We start from the raw sequence: 20,776 nt of genomic DNA, 5'->3' as shown, positions 1-20,776 counted from the left end.
TACTGTATAAAGTTTCATAGAAATCTGTTAGATGAGGGAGAATTTATTAATTTTGTTTAAATGCATTCCTAAAAGGAGTAGTTCCACTTATGGAACAGTAAATATAGTTTGTGCACAAAAAATATATGCTACCTGAAACTTCCGTACAATATATCATGAAAATCTTTTAGATAGGAGAGAAGTTATTAATTCTGTCTAAATGCAACCACTGTAAAGGGATAGTTTTTCTTGTGCAAACATAATCAGAGTTTGTACACAAATCATATGTGCCACCTGTAAGTCATGTACAAAGTTTTATAACAATGCGTTAGACTGCAGAGAAGTTATTAATTTTGTCCACCTAATGATTTAAGTTCTGATTCACTGTGCGTTTGTTAAGGTTAGATAAAAATGTATCAAATGTATTTTTAAACTGATATTCCATATCATGTGAATAATATTATAGGCCTAAAACACTCTGACAGTGATTAAAAACTTCCTTAGTCAATGATTCTTTTCTGCTGTTAAGCCAAACATGGAACAGTTACCGTATGCCCCACCACTGAAAAAAATTAATTACTGATAAATGCACAAGAACGAGCAAACTTTAAAACAAGGATTCAACACTCTAAATGATGCTGTATTAAATGGTAAAATAATTGCTGTAATCGAACGTGACCGGGTATATTAAAACTCGCATTATATTTGGAGAACTTTAAAACATAAGTTTTCAATTGTAATATTTAAACCCTACTGTAAGAAGGAAAATACTTTACAAACTTGTAATTGAAGTTACATTAGTAAGAACGTACCTATATGAACAAATTCCAAGTTTCACAACACAATAAATCACTAACAATTCGCTCTTTTTCACCCACATAGCAAGCCTCTCTCTCTACGACTGAACCGGAGCTAGAAGTGTTAGGAAGAACTCAAAGTTATACCCTTCTAAATATAGTAATCTTTTGGGTGAAATCCGAAGGCCTGTATACTATTGTTGAGACTGGTTCTATTGTTGTGAACTAGATGGTGACTGTATATGTATTACTGATTTGTTATCTCTGTTATCTCGCAAAATCTCTGTTTATGTAGCCCAAACGGCGAAATATCGCCCAATTTGGCAACCCTGCACCAACCTTCAAAACCAACACTTAGAGATGGAATATTTGTTATGGAGCATTGTATGACCTCTCTTAAAATAAAATATACAGTATTTATCAAAATGAAAACAAATTTTAATACAGAAAAATTACTGTAACATTTTCTTATTTAAGTCACAATATTCCTACTGGTTTAAGATTTTATCTCACAGTGATACATCAGTTGATTTGAAAATTAGATACCGATGAAACTTTTTATTTAATTGGAGCAGTGTATGACCAAAAGGACCAATGTAAGCCCAAGTTACGGTACGCATTTGTCCAAATTTCGTAGTTTAAACTATTTAAATCATATATTTCTTTAAACTAACCAAGTAACAATACTAAGTAAATTATAAATTATTAAATAATAATATGCTACCTATATAAAATGCAACACTGACCTCCTGCATTGAGTAACACTGAAAGCTATATCAAGTATATTAGAGTCTTAAGTCATCACCAGGCTTCGAGACTTTGGACCCGATACAATAAGTTTACTGTGCTTGTACTATAGGTTGTTGACTCGCTGCAGGTAGTGAAAGGTAGAGATGGGTAACAACGTTGCTATTTAGAAGAGAGTAGTATGGGAAACGCACACATATGGACATTCTGAAAGTAAATATACATTACACTATGACAATGTCAAAATAATGTGAAAAGCATTTATTCTCCTGTCTTTTATAAGCATTTGTGTTTAATTATACATAGTGTTAATGGTGGAAATAAACATGTAGCAATTTTAATTTCTTCATTTATCCTATTGGACGTCTTTAGGAAGTGCAGTTACAGTACAGAATTGCAATGTACAGGGTGCGTCAGAAAGAACGGATGGATTTCACATGGCAAGAAAATTGTAAAGATTCATCAAATCAAAAATTTATTGTTATCAACATATTCACCAATACATGCAGTTTATTTATGGAAAACAACATTATCCATATGATGTCCTTGGCTTTCAATACAGGCATCGAGGCGTTTTCTGATGTTCGCCATCACTTTCACAGTCATAGCTGGTGCAATTGCCACGATTTCTTCACGAATCGCTGTCTTCAGTTCGTCCAGTGTACTGTATGTGATCGATGTTTACAAACTTACGCCTTCAAATGGTCCCAAAGAAAGAAGTCGCATGGCGCGAGATCTTACCGTAGCCTCGGACAATCTCAGTGCAATAGAATTTCGTCCAGGTGATTTCTTCTTTAATGTTGAACCTGTGATACGAAATGAAGCCACCCACCGCAAAATTGTATTCCGAGTTGGAATCCTAGCGTGACATCCGATGTCGAAATGAGTCCTGAGTGGCGATCACAGACTCTTCATTTTTCAAAAATGTCTCTACGATGAAAGCACGTTGTACACCAGACCAACACCATGTTCTCAACTGAAACTGCATTCTATGGCTGACCCAACAGTCGTGGTCCCCCTCACTATATCTCTCTCCTCGTTGCGTATCGATAGTTTGAAATCCATCCGTTCTTTCTGACGCACCCTTTACTACAAAATACATTTTCATTGTCTCAAACGTAAATCTTTTTCAGTTGTCTACCAAACACAGTTTGTACTATGAAAAGCTGCGCTCTACGTCGCATGACGTGATAGGAGCAAAACGAAAAAAACCTAACATCATTGCAATCTCTAATAGACAGTCCTTTATTCTCGGGTGACCCTATGTCCACTAATTTGCTTTTTATATTACACAATGTTCCATATCCGTTATTTTTACATAAAATTGATTTCCACTTCTGTTTTACACGTTCAGTAACCGGCGTACTTATGTCTCATTAATTCTCTGCATCATTTCCTCATCTAATTTGAGGGCTTTCGGCATCTCTTGCTCTGACTTTTCTAACCGTGTAATAGTTTCAGACACAGTTTGAAAATAGGTTTGTATGAAAACCAAATTATTCATCAGAACCTTCAAATCCAGAGAGTTTTCCTTTGCGTATTTGTTGTCATTCATTCTAAAGTACCCCCACCCACTGTACGCTTTACCACTATATTCAGTACCCCGTTATGCGGATTTCCCACTGAACTGCTCTATCGGGTCCGAAGTTTCGAAGCCTGGTCATCACACATTCTATAGTATTTCTATTCGCCATGTGTGTAGTTTAATCCTGTCATATTAAGCAAAGTTAGAATTGCGCCCACTTACAAATTTTTCTGCCGACGCCAAGAGAGGCGGATTCACGCACTCCGTAGATAATTGTTTGCGAATTATATGAGTTGGCGTAACCTCGAATTGCATTCTTGATTTTTCAGGTGAAAGGAGGCGGGATTCCTATCCTTCAGTGTGAAGTTAATAATCAAAACGATTAAGACTGTTTAATAATTTCATACTGCAGGGCTTGCATAAAAAGTTGAAATGCTAATTAAGCCCTGCCGAGCATCAAAACAGAACGGAGGTCAAATTAACTCTGGCTGATGCTTGTATATAAGCTAATATTTTTATTTATGAGGACATACAGAACACCTGACAGTCCCATCTTATTTATTATGCTTGACGTGTTGTGGGTTTCTTGAACTCTTAAGATTGATTTCTGTTGCTTAATGCTTTACAATTTCATAGTAGTATGGCATCGGCAAACATTTTCAGGCTTCAGATGACGAAACAGGAGTAGTGTGTTACTGGAACTTGTCTAATGCTGTGGAATCGTTATATAAAGTGACTGACATAGTTTGAATTAATATGATTTATAAAATCCTGAGCCATCAAGATGAACTAAGCGGCTTTAAAATGTGTGAAGAACGGAATTTAGTTATTTCGTGTTAAAACAAATGCTTCCATTCTTATGAAACAACAATTAAGCTTTGAAAGTAACACAGCACTTTGTCAATTATTTGACTTCTTTATTTTTAAAATAACAGAGAAACTTGTCAATTATTTAACTTCTTTATTTTGAAAATAACAGTAAAATTTGTCAATTTATTTGACTTCTTTATTTTGAAAATAATAGAGAAATTTGTCAATTATTTGACTTTTTTATTTTGAAAATAAAAGAGAAATTTTTTCAATTATTTGACTTCTTTATTTTGAAAATAACAGAGAAAAGTGTCAATTGTTTGACTTCTTTATTTTTAAAATAACAGAGAAATTTGTCTTCTTTATTTTTAAAATAACAGAAAAATTTGTCTATTATTTGACTTCTTTATTTTGAAAATAACAGAGAATTTTTTTAATTATTTGACTTCTTTATTTTTAAAATAACAAGGGAATTTGTAAATTATTTGACTTCTTTATTTTGAAAATAACAGAGGAATTTGTCAATTATTTGACTTCCTTATTTTTAAAATAACAGAGAAATTTGTCAGTTATTTGACTTCTTTATTTTTTAAATAACATGAAATTTGTCAATTATTTGACTTCTTTATTTTGAAAATAACGGGGAAATTTGTCAATTATTTGACTTCTTTATTTTTAAAATAACACAGAAACTTGTCAATTATGTGACTTCTTTATTTTGAAAATAACGGAGAAGTTTGTCAATTATTTGACTTCTTTATTTTTAAAATAACAGAGAAATTTGTCAATTATTTGACTTCTTTATTTTGAAAATAACAGTGAAATTTATCAATTATTTGATTTCATTATTTTGAAAATAACAGAGAAATTTGTCAATCATATGACTTCTTTATTTTTAAATAATAGAGAAATTTGTCTTCTTTATTTTTAAAATAACAGAGAAATTTGTCAATTATTTGACTTCTTTATTTTTAAAATAACAGTGAAATTTGTTAATTATTTGGCTTCTTTGTTTTTAAAATACCAGAGAAATTCGTCAATTATTTGACTTCTTTATTTTTAAAATAACAGAGAAATTTGTGAACTATTTGACTTCTTTATTTTTAAAATAACAGAGAAATTTGTAAACTATTTGACTTCTTTATTTTGAAAATAACAGAGAAATTTGTCAATTATTTGACATCTTTATTTGTCAACCTTACTTTCTCCTTCCAATTTTTTTTACTTCAGAAAGAACAAAATTTCTATAAGCGTATTTCTGTGGTCATACTCGTATGAACGTCAATTTTATTAAACACTTAACGACTTTCTTCGAGTTCTGTCACGAAAAGTTTCTGTAATATTCAGATTAAGAGATAGGCCTATCTGTTTTCTAGTTCATCATTCAGATTTAAATGATAACTTTGTCGATAACTTTGTCATACACCACCAACAAATGTGGGGTCAGTCTTGTTTTACGAAAGTATTCCATTAGTGAGAATTGAGGTGTGTGAGATTGTTGAGAAATTCATTTTAACACTGCCACGTATGAATGCACAAGAAAAAATACAGAGTTAGTTAATAAGTTTATTCTCCAGCAATCATAGAGTATAACACTAAGAAATATTAATTTATAAACTAAAATCTACCATTATACATACATATAGAAGTGTTCTGCCCATGGGCAGATCTTCCACTGCAAACCCATGTTTACAATATCATGCTCTTTCAACTACATTCCTTAATAAATATTTGTTTTTATTTTGTGTTAGAAGAAAATACTGATATTTTATCATTTTTAAATGAATTTATTTTTTATCAGACAATCTATCAAAGGTAGAGAAGTGATCTTGCATCATATTGTAGATATGACATGCATAAATACACACAAAAAATTTCATCACAGAATGTTGGATAGTTTTTTAGTTATGTGGGAAACGCTTCATCACTGCAGAGTGAACTGAATTTTGAAAAAAAAAAAAAAGTAAATAATTTTCTTAATTCGTAAAAAATATATATTTTTTTTCATATAGCAGAAGGACAGTGTTTTACACATACTAATTTTCATTATTGCACAAGATACAGTAATGGAGGAAAAAATGTTGAATATTTCCAAAATTTTACTTCTGTAAGCTGTACCTAACTCTTTAAGCCAAATCAATTTTCATGGATTTTTATGTAATTTCAGTAATACTAAATTAAAGGAATGTCTTGGTTATTCATTGTTATAGGTTTTCGAATGAATGAATAATTATGTAATTTCACTAAATTCGAACAATTATAAATTTGTTGTAAAATATGTTTACCGATTACGTATTCAACGTTGGATGATAAAATATGATGTTAGATAGTATGCTGTAAAAAGAAGAAGCATTGTAATATTGTTCATAAAAGTGACAATGTAGATAACGTGGCCGGTTTTATTTGTCAGCGTATGGACTGAATTTGAGAGTCGTGGCGTGTTGTTACGAACAATGGTGACTAGGAATTATGGGATGCAAGAATTGCCATCGTACTCTAGACTGTTGCAAATCGGAAGTGCTGACAGTGGCGATATTAGTGCAGAAGGCTGTGGAGGCGACGACGATACTCACAGAGAGATTCTCACCCTTGAAGAGCTAAAACCGCACCACCTGGCTGCACCATCGTCCATCCAGCAGCACGAAACGGCCGTATACTATGACCTCACATCCATCCCCGAGTGAGTACATACATATCAAATCACTTCATAAACTCCGCTTTAGTGCATCTGTCTCACAAGCAAGCATTCTCATGGGGGCAGATAAAGTTATTTTCTTTTTCTTCCACCATGTTAATAATGTCCAAACAAGTGCTTGTACAAATTTTGGCCACTCTAGCGTAATTACGAGGACCGTCCAGAAAGTAAGTTTCCCTAGGGCCGTTTACAGAAAGAAAACAATTCCGTGGAAAGATTTGGAGTGGATCGGGGTAAGATGCCTGACTTTTTCTTTGATTGAAAATTTAAGATACTGTTCATTTAGTTATGAATTTCATATTGAAATATCAAAGTCTGGAAGGAATTTCAAACTATATTTTTGGTACAAAACAGAAAACATTAATCACCTTGTTTATAGATACAGGTTTTCTTCTTGCTTGCACTGTAGGCATCTTTCCCCGTGGTCGGGTAAGATGGCAAATGCAATTAACACATTTACTGATATATGAAGAGTCCACTGCAAGAATGATGGATGTCACTTTCTTGTCGAAAATGAACCAAGACTGTCAATGCATAGCTTAAGACATATAGAATGTACATAGAGAGTTATATAGCATTAGCGCTGATAGTCATTGTCCAGTAATGATCGGAAAATCACAGTTAAGCTTTGAGCGCTAAGCATTTCAAACCTTGTGTGTGTGTGCGTGCGTGTGTGTTTTTTGCAAGTGGGCAAGCACCCGGTGGCAGTGGTATACACAATATGAACAATGCACAATAAAATTACAATGCACAATACAATTGTACAATACACAATACAATTATATACACAATACAGTTTAACACAATAATTACAATTAATAATAAAACATAAAATAACCTAATTTTACAATACAACCTACATATGTATAGGCCCTACATAAGTTTCAATTGCTTCTCCTGCAAAATGTATTCCAAATGACATCCATCATTCTTGCAGTGGACTCTTCATATGTATTTTACTTGAATTTGGTTTGATACATGTATATAACAAAATTGACTTAATATAAAACTCATGGACACTTTTTGACTCGTTTATCACTACTTAGGAACACAGTCATTGCACATATTTTATTGCCGTGTGCAAGACTCGTGAAATCACTTCTTGCACACAATGAATTCAATCCAGTACATTTTTTTGTCATCATTCTTTTCTTAGGCGGCATTTAAGGGTGCGGTAAGGAATCCCGTATGCTTGCGATGCTATAAAACAGTTCATACCCTCTGTTATATCATGTTCCATCGCAAGTTGAAGACTGTCCTCAATCCACTGACTTCTATCAGAGGATCTTACGTAATGTTTACACATTCCCTGCAATGAAACAACAAATAAAACTCTTGCAAGATGTTGCCATCTTACCCCGAAAAAAGTGACCATCTTCCTCAAGTATCGGGGTAAGATGCCTAGTACTGTGACGCAACCTAAGATGGCGGAACAAGGCCGTTGGTTGTTAACAATAAAAACTTTAGAGCATTTATTACAATATCCATTACAAAGGTTTGACAATTATTACGAATTCAAGAATGTGTTAAAATTTTAACATACATTTGCAAATATTTTATAGCAGAAAAATGAGCAGTTTTCTTGCTTTTCTTCTTCTCACAACAAGAACACGTGGCAAAATGAGTTAGCTTCCACTCTGCAGACATTCAATTGTCTCAGTGATCATGAGGATATGCGCGTGGCGTTCTCTCTTTGGTAGAATGTGAAACTGTAAAGAAATAAGCATCTTCCCCCGATAGTCATCTCCCCCCGATTCACTCTATTGGAACAGATACAGTAATTGTTGAGCTATTTCTCAACACATTCCTCACCGAAATTAAATTTGTCATACCGTGGGATCAGCAGAGAGGTGCAGACGGTTGTCATACACTGGTTCCGATCCCTGGCGGCAAACTTCTACGACACAGGGATACAAAAGTTGATTCCACGGTATGATAAATGTCTCAATTCTGGTGGGGCATATGTTTAAAAATAGCTCAATAATAGCTGTATCTGTTCCAAAAATCTTTTCATGAAATTGTGCTTTCTTTCTTTCTTTCTTTCTTTCTTTTTCTTTCTAAGACACTTCTTTCTTCTGTGGAAGAATGCTCAGAAGAATGAAATGAAGAATAATACTTCTGAAATAATAAATAAGATTATACCTCATCGTAATCCTTTTCAGCCCCAGGGAAACTTACTTTCAAGACTTCCCTTATAATTGCGCTCGAGAGGCCAAAATTTGCATAAGCACTTGTTTTGACGTTATTAACATGGTGGAAGGAAAAAAAAAAAACTTTTTTATCTGACCCCAAGAGAATGTTTGCTTGTCAGCGATTTCATAGTGATGGAATTTCTCGAATCAATTTTGATCAGTTTCAAGTATAACCTTCATGTCACGAATGTTGCAAACAAAGAGGAGGCACTTATCTTCCTCATACTTCAGGATTAGAGTCAGAATGTTGAGTGTGTGTCCAAAAGAAATAGTTGTTTTTAATAATAGTCATATTTGAGTTTTCTACTGATAAAATACATCTTATTGCATGATGTAGGTCTATGTGTTACACTTTAAATTGATTTTATTAACATGAGGAAGAGCATCAATGTGAATGATGCTTCATTGATTGCCTAAAACATTTGTAATAGACACTGTATTGTCTTTGATTTCACTGCTTCCCATATTTCAGTATTTTCACCTTGAGTTCGTCTTGCATGAGAAAATAAGTAACCAGTAACAATAAGAGTAGATCCCATATTTTATTAATATGATAAAGAATGTCGATATGAATAATGTTTCGTTGGTTGCCTAAAACATTTCCAATAGGCACTGTATCGTTGATAATAATTTTACTCCTTCCCATATTTCACGAATTTCGTCGTAATTTCGTTTTGCATGAAGAAATAAGTAACCAGTAACAATAAGAGTTCATCCCATATTTTATTGATATAATAATAATTTGGCTCTAGACTATGTCATTAGGAAAGTTCAGGATAACAGAGAGGGTTTGGAATTGAATGGGTTACATCAGCTTCTTGTCTATGCGGAGACTTGAATATGTTAGGAGAAAATCCACAAACGATTAGGGAAATCACGGAAATTTTACTTGAAGCAAGTAAAGCGATAGGTTTGAAAGTAAATCCCGAAAATACAAACTATATGATTATGTCTCGTGACCAGAATATTGTACGAAATGGAAATATAAAAATTGGAGATATAACCTTCGAAGCGGTGAAAAAATTCAAATACCTGGGAGCAACAGTAACAAATATAAATGACACTCTGGAGAAAATTAAATGCAGAATAAATATGGGAAATGCGTGTTATTATTCGGTTGAGAAGCTTTTATCATCTACGAGTTGTTTGCTGTCAAAAAATCTTAAAGTTAGAATTTATAAAACAGTTATATTACCGGTTGTTCTGTATGGTTGTGAAACTTGGACTCTCACTTTGAGACAGGAACAGAGATTAAGAGTGTTTGAGAATAAGGTTCTTAGAAAAATATTTGGGGATAAGAGGGATGAAGTTACAGAAGAATGGAGAAAGTTACACAACGTAGAACTGCACACATTATATTCTTCACATGACATAATTAGGAGCATTAAATCCAGAAATTTGAGATGGGCAGGACATGTAGCATGTATGGGCGAATCCAGAAATGCGTATAGAGTGTTAGTTGGGAGGCCGAAAGGAAAAAGACCTTTGGGGAGGCCGAAACGTAGATAGAAAGGTAATATTAAAATGGGTTTGAGGGACGTGGGATATGATGATAGAGACTGGATTAATCTTGCACAGGAACCTCCGGGTTCCTTAAAAGCCATAAGTAAGTAAGTAAAGTAAGTATGATAAGAATGTCAATATGAATAACGTTTCATTGGTTGCCTAAGACATAAAATTTTCTAACAATCACTGTGATTAGGGTTGCCAACTTTAAAAAAGAAATACGGGAGACTAAAGAATCGATAAAGTTTCACATAGAAAATAAACAAATTATTCGGTTCAGTTACTAAAAAACTTTATTTTACATTTCGGCAGCTTTAAATTAAAAGTATTATGAGAGAGATTTTGTCCCGCGTAATAGTTGAGGTCTACAGTTTTCAGCTCTGATTTGGTTAAATTTGTCGTGCTCATGTTTCGAACATCAGTCCAATTATTGTTCATGAGATGAAACACCCTCTTTTGTAAGCATTACTACTTAGTATACTTAGAACAAAACTAGCTAGTTTTTTTTCAAATTTATAACATTAACACTGTTTGATTTTAGACGAATGAGCACTAAAACCCATTCTTGCCAAGCATTACGTTCTATTATTATTATTATTATTATTATTATTATTATTATTATTATTATTGGGTTATTTTACGACGCGGTATCAACATCTAGGTTATTTAGCGTCTGAATGAAATGAAGGTGATAATGCCAGTGAAATGAGTCCGGGGTCCAGCACCGAAAGTTACCCAGCATTTGCTCGTATTGGGTTGAGGGAAAACCCCGGAAAAAACCTCAACCAGGTAACTTTCCCCGACCGGGATTCGAACCCGGGCCACCTGGTTTCGCAGCCAGACGCGCTGACCGTTACTCCACAGGTGTGGACATTACGTTCTATAAGGACTGCATATTTTACGTCATCTCTTGAACAACAAAACTCATCATATAAACAATCATCATTCACGACAATCACCATTCAAATGTGTAGTATAAAAATGTTTACATTAAACAAAAATAAGGGAGAACTGTTATAAATTAGGGGCAAATACGGGAGATCCCGGAAAATACGGGAGGGTTGGTAACTCTGACTGTAATGTTCATGTTTTACTGCTTCCTACATTTCACGATTTTGGTCATGAGTTCGTCTTGGATGAGAAAATCAGTATCCAGTAACAATAACAGTACATCCCATATTTTATTAAAATGAACTTGACAGTTGATTTGAGAGATAAGCGTAGTTCACGTAATCAAATAGGAGTTGATTTTCAGGCCGAGGAATTTAAAAATTTAGACTTCCTCTATATCCATATTGTTAAGTGCGTGCTCCGGCCCATCATACAGCTTTTCCAACCACTAGTCTAGTCTACATCACTGCCGTTCCTATGTGACATGAACCGTAGCATGTTTTATAGTAGCACAAAAGGAATGTGAACCCCGCCTATGTTTCTCTTGTAGTGCACACGTTTCTCATAATAATTTCAATTGCAGAAACATTCCACTAACTCACTTGCGGAAATACACTTAACAGAATATACTTACTTACTTACAATTGGCTTTTAAGGAACCCGAAGGTTCATTGCTGCCCTCACATAAGCCCGCCATCGTCCCTATCCTGTGCAAGATTAATCCACCCTCTATCATCATATCCCACCTCCCTCAAATCCATTTTAATATTATCCTCCCATCTACGTCTCGGCATCCCCAAAGGTCTCTTTCCCTCCGGTCTCCCAACTAACGCTCTATATGCATTTCTGGGTTCGCCCATACGTGCTACAAGCCCTGCCCATCTCAAACGTCTGGATTTTAAGTTCCTAATTATGTTAGGTGAAGAATACAATGCGTGCAGCTCTGCGTTATGTAACTTTCTCCATTCTCCTGTAAATTCATCCCTCCTGGCCCCAAATATTTTCCTAAGAACCTTATTCCCAAACACCCTTAATCTATGTTCCTCTCTCGAAGTGAGAGTCCAAGTTTCACAACCATACAGAACAACCGGTAATATAACTGTTTTATAAATTCTAACTTTAAGATTATTTTGACAGCAGACTAGATGACAAAAGCTTCTCAACCGAATAATAACAGGCATTTCCCATATTTATTCTGCGTTAATTTCCTCCCGAGTGTCACTTATATTTGTTACTGTTGCTCCAAGATATTTGAATTTTTCCACCTCTTCGAAAGATAAATCTCCAATTTTTATGTTTCCATTTCGTACAATATTCTGGTCACGAGACATAATCATATACTTTGCCTTTTCGGGATTTACTTCCAAACCTATCGCTTTACTGGCTTCAAGTAAAATTTCCGTGTTTTCCCTAATCGTTCGTGAATTTTCTCCTAACATATTCACGTCATCCGCATAGACAAGAAGCTCATGTAAGCCGTTCAATTCCAAACCCTGTCTGTTATCCTGAACTTTCCTAATGGCATATTCTAGAGTGGAGTTAAAAAGTAAAGATGATAGTGCATCTTCTTGCTTTAGCCCGCAGTGAATTGGAAAAGCATGAGATAGAAACTGGTCTGTATGGACTCTGCTGTAAGTTACTTATCAGAGTATAGGTTCAGAAAATATATTGCAACGTGTATGACTTGAAGCTTTCCCGGCATTTGATGTAGAATAACTCTTCTCGGGTTCTCAGCCAGGTGAGTTGGATATTTGCTTCCAAGCTTTCAATGGAAGGTGGAATATTATGTTTTAAAATGTTATGTTTTATTTAACGATTCTCGCAACTGCAGAGGTTATATCAGCGTCGCCGGATGTGCCGGAATTTTGTCCCGCAGGAGTTCTTTTACATGCCAGTAAATCTACTGACATGAGCCTGTCGCATTTAAGCACACCTGGCCATCGACCTGGCCCAGGATCGAACCCGTAACCTTGGGCATAGAAGGCCAGCGCTATACCAACTCGCCAACCAGGTCGACTGGAAGATGGAGATAGTTGGTTGGATGAAAGAGGGAAACGGGATTACCCGGAGAAATACCCACTGGAATGTCTGCTTTGTCTACCACAAGTTCCGTCACGATCTGGTCGGAAATCGAACCTGTATATAAGACCATCGCTTTTTCGCTTGAGCTACAGACTCAACATTCCTCGAACCATAGTATGCTATGAAACCTAATCCTAAATAGGCTACTTGCTAGACCATGCAATGCAACTGACCGTTCCTCTAGTCTAATTGTGAGAGATGGACTATATCATTGACTCCAGAGTTGTATTGTTTATTTAGCTAGGCAAAGTTAAATTATAAAACAGCAATGTTTCTAGCCACTACCGTAAGAGCTAGACTCGTGTACGGTATGGTCTTAGCCAATAATGTAACAGAAAATTTACAAGGACAGTAATTAACTTAATTCAAACCGATAAGTAACACACAAGAGCAAAAAAAAAAATAAGAAGAAGAAGAAGAAAGAGAAAAGAGAGAATAACACATTTAATATAAATTGACAATCGGACAGAAACCAGTGATATTCAATTAAAACATGAATATAGTGGACAGAAATAAAAAGGTAAAAAATACACACATTTGTTAATATTATTTATAATGTATAATTATATAAATTTATTTTTTAAAAGGTTCAATTTTAAAGTATTTCAAATTTGGAAAATGGTTTGTAATTTTATTAGAAAGTCTTGGGCCGAAACTAGCACCATGTTTAAAACCCTAGAACACTATGCATGGGTAATTTTTACTCATTTCGCACGATTTCACTTCTTTACTCGAGAGCCCTGATTACTTTGAATGTCTGTTGTAATATTCTTCATTCTGAATTTCATGTTCAAATTTACAGTGATAATGTGCTTCAGCAATACAATAAATACTGCGTAAATTGATGTTTGAATCTTAATTCACACAATATATCATGTTCAAATTTCTTATCCACATAAAAGAAACATGAAGGTAATCATAAAATAATCTCTTAAGATTTTAGTGGTGTTTGAAAAATAGGCGTATATGAGTAAATTTTACTCATTATTAGTATGCACGGGTGTACAATATCGTTAGTATTCTAGGTTAAATGCTGGACTTGTATGAAATTTAGGCTTAATTACTGGGAATGTAGACGTTTGTCTTCGAGTACGATATTCATGTCGATTAGATTCATATTTTATTTGATTTCTGTGATAGTAAGTTAGCAAACTATATTTATAAATTTCTTCAATAGTTAATACTTTAAAATCTGTATAAATTAAATTTGTTGGGTAATCCATATTTTTGGTCAGACAAATTTTTATTAATCTTCTGTGTAATAAAATTAATGGATTAAGTACAGATGATGCTACTCCACCCCAATTTATTATACCATATTGTATTAATGATTGTACTAAAGGTAAAAGTATTATTCTCAATACCTCCTTAGTGATAGAATTTCGAAGTATTATGACTAGGTTCTAGTGATATTTAACTTATTTTATATTTTTGTTTTCATATTTCCCGATAATGGTATATCTCTAATGTGATAAGTTGAGCTATATATAATCATAATTTTCCTTACTGTGTGTACTTAAAAATATTGTATTCATTGTATGCTTTGTACTGCACTATTTTATTACTACTATTAGTATTATTATTACTATTATTATTATTGTTATTATTACTATTCTTGTTTTTATTATTATTATTATTATTATTATTACTATTATCAATAATTGTCTTATTTTTTATACTTTGTATGCCTCATTTATTTTGACCTGCTGTTCACATTTTATTATGTTTTTTTTCTTTCTTTCTGTATGTTATATATTATGTCTGATTTCTTCTTACTTGTTGTTTACATTTTATTATTATTATCATCTTATTCAGTTTTGTGTGTAAAATTGTAGTGTACTTTGTAAATTTTAGTGTTTTTGTAACGCAGTTTTTACTCCTGATTGAGTGTTAGAGAAGGCCGTATGACCTTAACTCTGCCAGGTTAAAATCATTATTATTATTATTATTATTATTATTATTATTATTATTATTATTATTATTATTAATTGTCTTTCTTATACTTGTACAGGAGGAAGGGAAGTGTCTTTCCACTTACACACGCACATTCTTCATTATAGGTTTATATCTCAATTCACGTCAATTTGAAATATATTACATCGTGCGTTGCACCGCTGATAGTCTTCAGCGACCCAACGTCAATTATATTCCATGGGTCCCTCCGTTATTAACTACAGGTTCTGTAATCGTCTGCTCTTGTTTGACCTTTCTCGATTGGTAGACCGTGTTTTGTTTGCTGGTGTTTGTCTTCTATGCTTTTATTTCCCTAGGTGATCTTGACAGATGAGCATCGAGGCTACAAACGGAAACAAGTCACAATCGTGCAATATGGAATAGGGTGCATTATCCTGTATGAAAACAAATACAGCGCTTGGTTTTATATAAATGAGCAGTCTTCCATTTTTCATAAGCAAAGGGCGAAAATTGCATGGCATTCTCAGATGAAGGTTTCGCAGAATTAAATTAAATAAGAGCAATTTTAAACTCATAAAACTTATATTTCACAGTAGTTATATCGCTAGATAATGGAGAAAAAATGAGAGTATAAGGGTACAGTGCATCAGTTAGTCATAGATTTCAAAAAGGCATATTAAGAGAGAAGTTTTATATGATATTCTTATTGAATTTGGTATTCCCAAGAAACTAGTTCGATTAATTAAAATGTGTCTCAGTGAAACTTACGGCAGAGTCCGTATAGGTCAGTTTCTGTCAGAAGCGTTTCCAATTCACTGTGGGCTAAAGCAAGGAGATGCACTATCACCTTTACTTTTTAACTTTGCTTTAGAGTATGCCATTAGGAAAGTTCAGGATAACAGAGAGGGCTTGGAATTGAACGGGTTACATCAGCTGCTTGTCTCTGCGGATGACGTGAATATGTTAGGAGAAAATCCACAAAGGATTAGGGAAAATACGGGAATTTTACTTGAAGCGAGTAAAGAAATAGGCTGGGAAGTAAATCCCGAGAAGACAAAGTATATTATTATGTCTCGTGACGAGAATATTGTACGAAATGGAAATATAAAAATTGGAAATTTATCCTTTGAACAGGTGGAAAAATTCAAATACCTGGAAGCAACAGTAACAAATATGAATGATACTCGGGAGAAAATTAAATACAGAATAAATATGGGAAATGCCTGTTATTCGGTTAAGAAGCTTTTATCATCCAGTCTGCTGTCAAAAAATCTGATAGTTAGAATTTATAAAACAGTTATATTAACGGTTCTTTATGGTTGTGAAACTTGGACTCTCACTTTGAGAGGGGAACATAGATTAAGGATGTTTGAGAGTAAGGTGCTTAGGAAAATATTTGGAGCTAAGAGGGATGAAGTTACAGGAGAATGGAGAAAGTTACACAACACAGAATTGCATGCATTGTATTCATCTGACATAATTAGGAACATTAAATCCAGACGTTTGAGATGGGCAGGGCATATAGCACGTATGGGCGAATCCAGAAATGCATATAGAGTGTTAGTTGGGAGGCCGGAGGGAAAAATACCTTTGGGGAGGCCGATACGTAGATGGGAAGATAATATTAAAATGGAATTGAGGGAGGTGGGATATGATGATAGAGACTGGATTAATCTTGCTCAGGATAGGGACCGATGGCGGGCTTATGTGAGGGCGGCAATGAACCTCCGGGTTCCTTAAAAGCCAGTAAGTAAGTAAGTTATATGGCTGAAAGGCTGTTAAGTAATCATTCAGCAATCGGTGCATAAGTAGAGAGTAACTGCGAATAGCAAAAACAGTCTTCATGCGAATGTCCTCTTACCGAGGCACGTGGATAGAACAGAGAGTCACGGTGACCCCATAAGGATGTGCGTTCAATGCCTCCATAAACCCATGGATAAAACATGAGCGGTATGTTTAAACATGGCCACATTATTCACCATGACAGTAATCGGTCATTCGGAGCGAGGTGAAAGACTAATGCCGTGCTTGTGACGCTTCTATTTAAGGTTGTTTCTAGTTCCTGCTGATTTTCGGTGCGAAAAAATTCATGTGTGTATGTATGTATTTATTCACACTGCAAATGGGTGTATACCCGGTGGCAGTGGTAACTAATTACACTCAATAATGAAAATAATAAACACAACTAATAAAAAACAATAATTAATAATAATAATAAAAATAATAATAATAATAATAATAAGGAGCATCCTAAATTAAATGAAGCATGGTCACTTAAAATAACATTTAAAGTAAATCTAATTTCTATCTTAACCCTAAGTTCGAACTAAGACCCACGAGTGTGACAGGTTCATATCTGAACAAGTACCTTTCGGCACTACACTTATTTCGCTGTCAACTCACTCACTGCACTGATTCTACCTGATTTCATTAACACTTCTAACCATTTCACTGTTCAAATACTTTGCACAGCCACTTCACTGACACCAACACACTTCACTTACACAGTATACTTCACTGACACTACACACTTCACTGACACAACACACTTCCTCACTGATAGAACACTTCAAATAACAAGGTTTCAATTACACCCTTTAAGTAGTGTGTATAATATGCTACCGTCAATTAGTAAAGTCCTTAAGCCTATTTTTAAATACATTTTTGGTTATTGGTAAAGCCTTTAGTAAGTCTGCAGGTAAAGCATTCCAGTCCCTGATAGTACGATTGAGAAAAGAAAACTTTCCAGTGTCCATCCTCTGTCTTCTTTCCCTCAATTTATGTGAGTAGTCGTTCCTTGAAGAGTAATTTGGCGGCTGCAACCTATTTTTTATTTCTCTCCAGGCAGGCTCACCTCTGTATGTTTTGAACAGTGCGCATAATCGAATTCGCGTTCTCCGGTCCGTGAGTGTGTCCCATTTTAATGGTCATTGCGTAGGCGAGAACATTTTAAACGAAACCATGTCAAGATAATGGCAGTTTGAATTACTGACAAATTCTCATTGCAGGTAGGGAAAGTTATTTAGGATTGAGTATTAAAAGATGTCATAATATTCTCAAGAATTACAATTTGAAGATATCTTGTAAAAAGAGAAAATTGTTTGCAATGGAAGGAAAACTTACGAGATGAGCAAAAATAGTTACAGACTATCACAGTGGTTTATAAGTTTATAAGTTGTACCAATGAAGACTTTTCTACATTATTGTCACATAAAAAATAAAAATCCTTTTGAAGGAGGAAAAAACTGTCGCTTTCCAGAATATTCGCGAACCCCCAGAATGAGCTTCGGAGACACTCGGGGTCTCCACTTTGAGAACCACTTGGCTTTGACATAATTGAAGAAATTAGAGTTTAAAGTTGCAGTGAAGGATCTGCCCGTCGGCAGAAAAGTCTTATTTACTAAAGTAGGTCATTACTTGACACTTTTGTACTGCAAAAATTGAGTTAAATAAAGTCGAAAATACGTTGCTGTGTTATTTTACTTAGCAACTTGTAGAAGACATAACTTGTGTCATAAGGTTAACATTATGAAACGATTTGCCAATCCTGTATTATCATTGTTGTCATAGCACCTCTTTTTTTTCCTGTTATTTATACTCGCTTTAACATCTCTGGTCATATCGCGAGCAGTATAGCCAACTCGATTTTTAAAAAGCCGCTGTGAAATAATGCAGAAATCGCTAAATTGCTATATTGTCAATGTAAAATGGAATTATTTTACTGCTGTTAAGTCCTAAAAAATACCTATTCAAAACGTATTAAGTCCACTTCTTGACGTAATTGAGTTTTATATCATTTACGCATATTCTGAACATGCTCTATCCAATTGGGAAGTCCATTCGCGTTTAACTGTATTGAGTTCCAAGCAAACAAGGCTTGAAATATTTAAATTTATCTCCAAGGATGTAGGAGTTAACGGTTTTTCTTCTCTACTGAAAATGGACATAATACGATTTGAAAAGTACCTCCTCTAATCAGCAATACAAATTTAATAAATTTTACCCACTAAACTAACACTGAAAAGCGCCATATTTAGCGAAAAAACCGTTGAATTGGCAACACTGAATTCGCGAGTTAATGTTCTGGGTGAAATCCGAAGGCTTGTGTACTATTGTTGAGACTGGTTCTAATGTTGTGTACTAGATGGCGTGTATAGATGTATTACCGATTTGTTACGAATATGATTTTGATGATGAATGAAGCCTGTGATATTCAGGGATGTTGTGGCCCGAATTTCCTGGTATTTACCTTACGATTGAGGGAAAACCCTGAAAAACCTCAACCAGGAAATTCAAAGCGACCGGGAATCGAACGCTGGCCTTCTGCGTAAGAGATCTGCATGCTGACCCCTACACCACAGAGGTGATCTGCAACCTATTTCTTCGTTGACTATGAAATAAAACTTGTCATCATTACAAATTTGATGTTATTTTTTTATTAATTACTAGCCGTACCCGTGCGCTCCGCTGCACCAGTTAGAAATAAATATAAAGTAATTATATAATTAAAATAGGACATTTGATCCAGGGAACATTCGTGTTTGATAGAAGAATAAATCGTTTATTATGTTACTTAATTTAAATTGAATTAAAAAATTAAAATGCCATCATTTTGATCCAGAGACCACCCATTTGGTCATAAAAATTAGTTTAGGAAATACAGGAAACGAATATACAGAATAGCCTATCAAGTTTTCTGTGCATAAGAATCTATTTTAATCTTACCTGTCCTCGATTCACTCAGAAGTTACTGTGATAACATTATAGCATTATGTCCATCTAGAGAAACTACACGTTCCAATGGTGAATTAATAATTAATTATACAAATCGGTTAATTTAGCTTCCGATATTACTTCATAGAAACGCAGAAACATTATCTGTAGGCTATGTTTCATAGCTTTCGATTGTTGCTGTCCAAGGCTCCTTATAGACGAAGTCATTTGTTTTTTAATTCATTACACGGCCTTAGATGGCAGTTATTTTAATTTTAAAACTCATTTATCTCATTAAATATCAGTCCTATCAAAATTTTTCAAGGAATAAAACTTATCGCAAATTATTTTTAAAGAAACTTTGTTATGTAACATTTTTCACAAAAATCAATAATAAGCGAGATATTTCGATTTATTTAATTCAGGCCCCCTTATAACCCCCCTTTTAAATAAAGTATTTTGAATGCCATATAGCCTAAAATCTAAGTTACAACGAACTTCATTTATATTCCAATTTTCATCGAAATCCGCTCAGCCATTATCGCGTGAAAAGGTAACAAACATAGACATACATACATACATACATACATACATACATACATACATACATACATACATACATACATACATACATACAAAAATGTCAAAAAAGCGATTTTCGGTTTCAGGGTGGTTAATTATATATGTTAGGACCAATTATTTTTGGAAAATCGAAAATTACCAGAAAAATTTCGGCTACAGATTTATTATTAGTATAGATTTTATAATGCTGCCGTATAAAAAATATGAAACACAATACAATTATTACATTACGTTCGTTTCATACATTTACTCATGTAACAAACTATAACATTATAAGTTTGTTTCATAATTATACTATTATGAGTTTGATATACTGTGATTTTTTTTTTTTTTTTCCATGTTC

The 20,776-nt window shown here is 34.1% G+C and overlaps 1 protein-coding gene across 9 annotated transcripts in view; it reads left to right on the top strand.

Annotated features, from left to right (window-relative positions):
- cyc (basic helix-loop-helix ARNT-like protein cyc) overlaps positions 1-20,776 on the top strand; it is a 542,159-nt gene that overhangs the window by 420,969 nt on the left and 100,414 nt on the right. For 2 of the 9 annotated variants that reach the window (XM_069828073.1, XM_069828067.1), the window contains exon 2: positions 6,269-6,538. The exons of the other annotated variants lie outside the window; for them this stretch is intronic. In XM_069828073.1, the coding sequence (XP_069684174.1) occupies positions 6,517-6,538 (22 nt within the window). In that variant the 5' untranslated portion in view covers positions 6,269-6,516. The remainder of the gene's footprint in view (positions 1-6,268; positions 6,539-20,776) is intronic. 9 annotated transcript variants of the gene reach the window in all.

This window comes from Periplaneta americana, chromosome 6, assembly GCF_040183065.1.
Source record: "Periplaneta americana isolate PAMFEO1 chromosome 6, P.americana_PAMFEO1_priV1, whole genome shotgun sequence".
NCBI classification, from domain to species: domain Eukaryota; kingdom Metazoa; phylum Arthropoda; class Insecta; order Blattodea; family Blattidae; genus Periplaneta; species Periplaneta americana.
The sequence above is the reverse complement of the archived record's forward strand: the minus strand, read 5'-3'. Positions and strand labels throughout refer to the sequence as shown.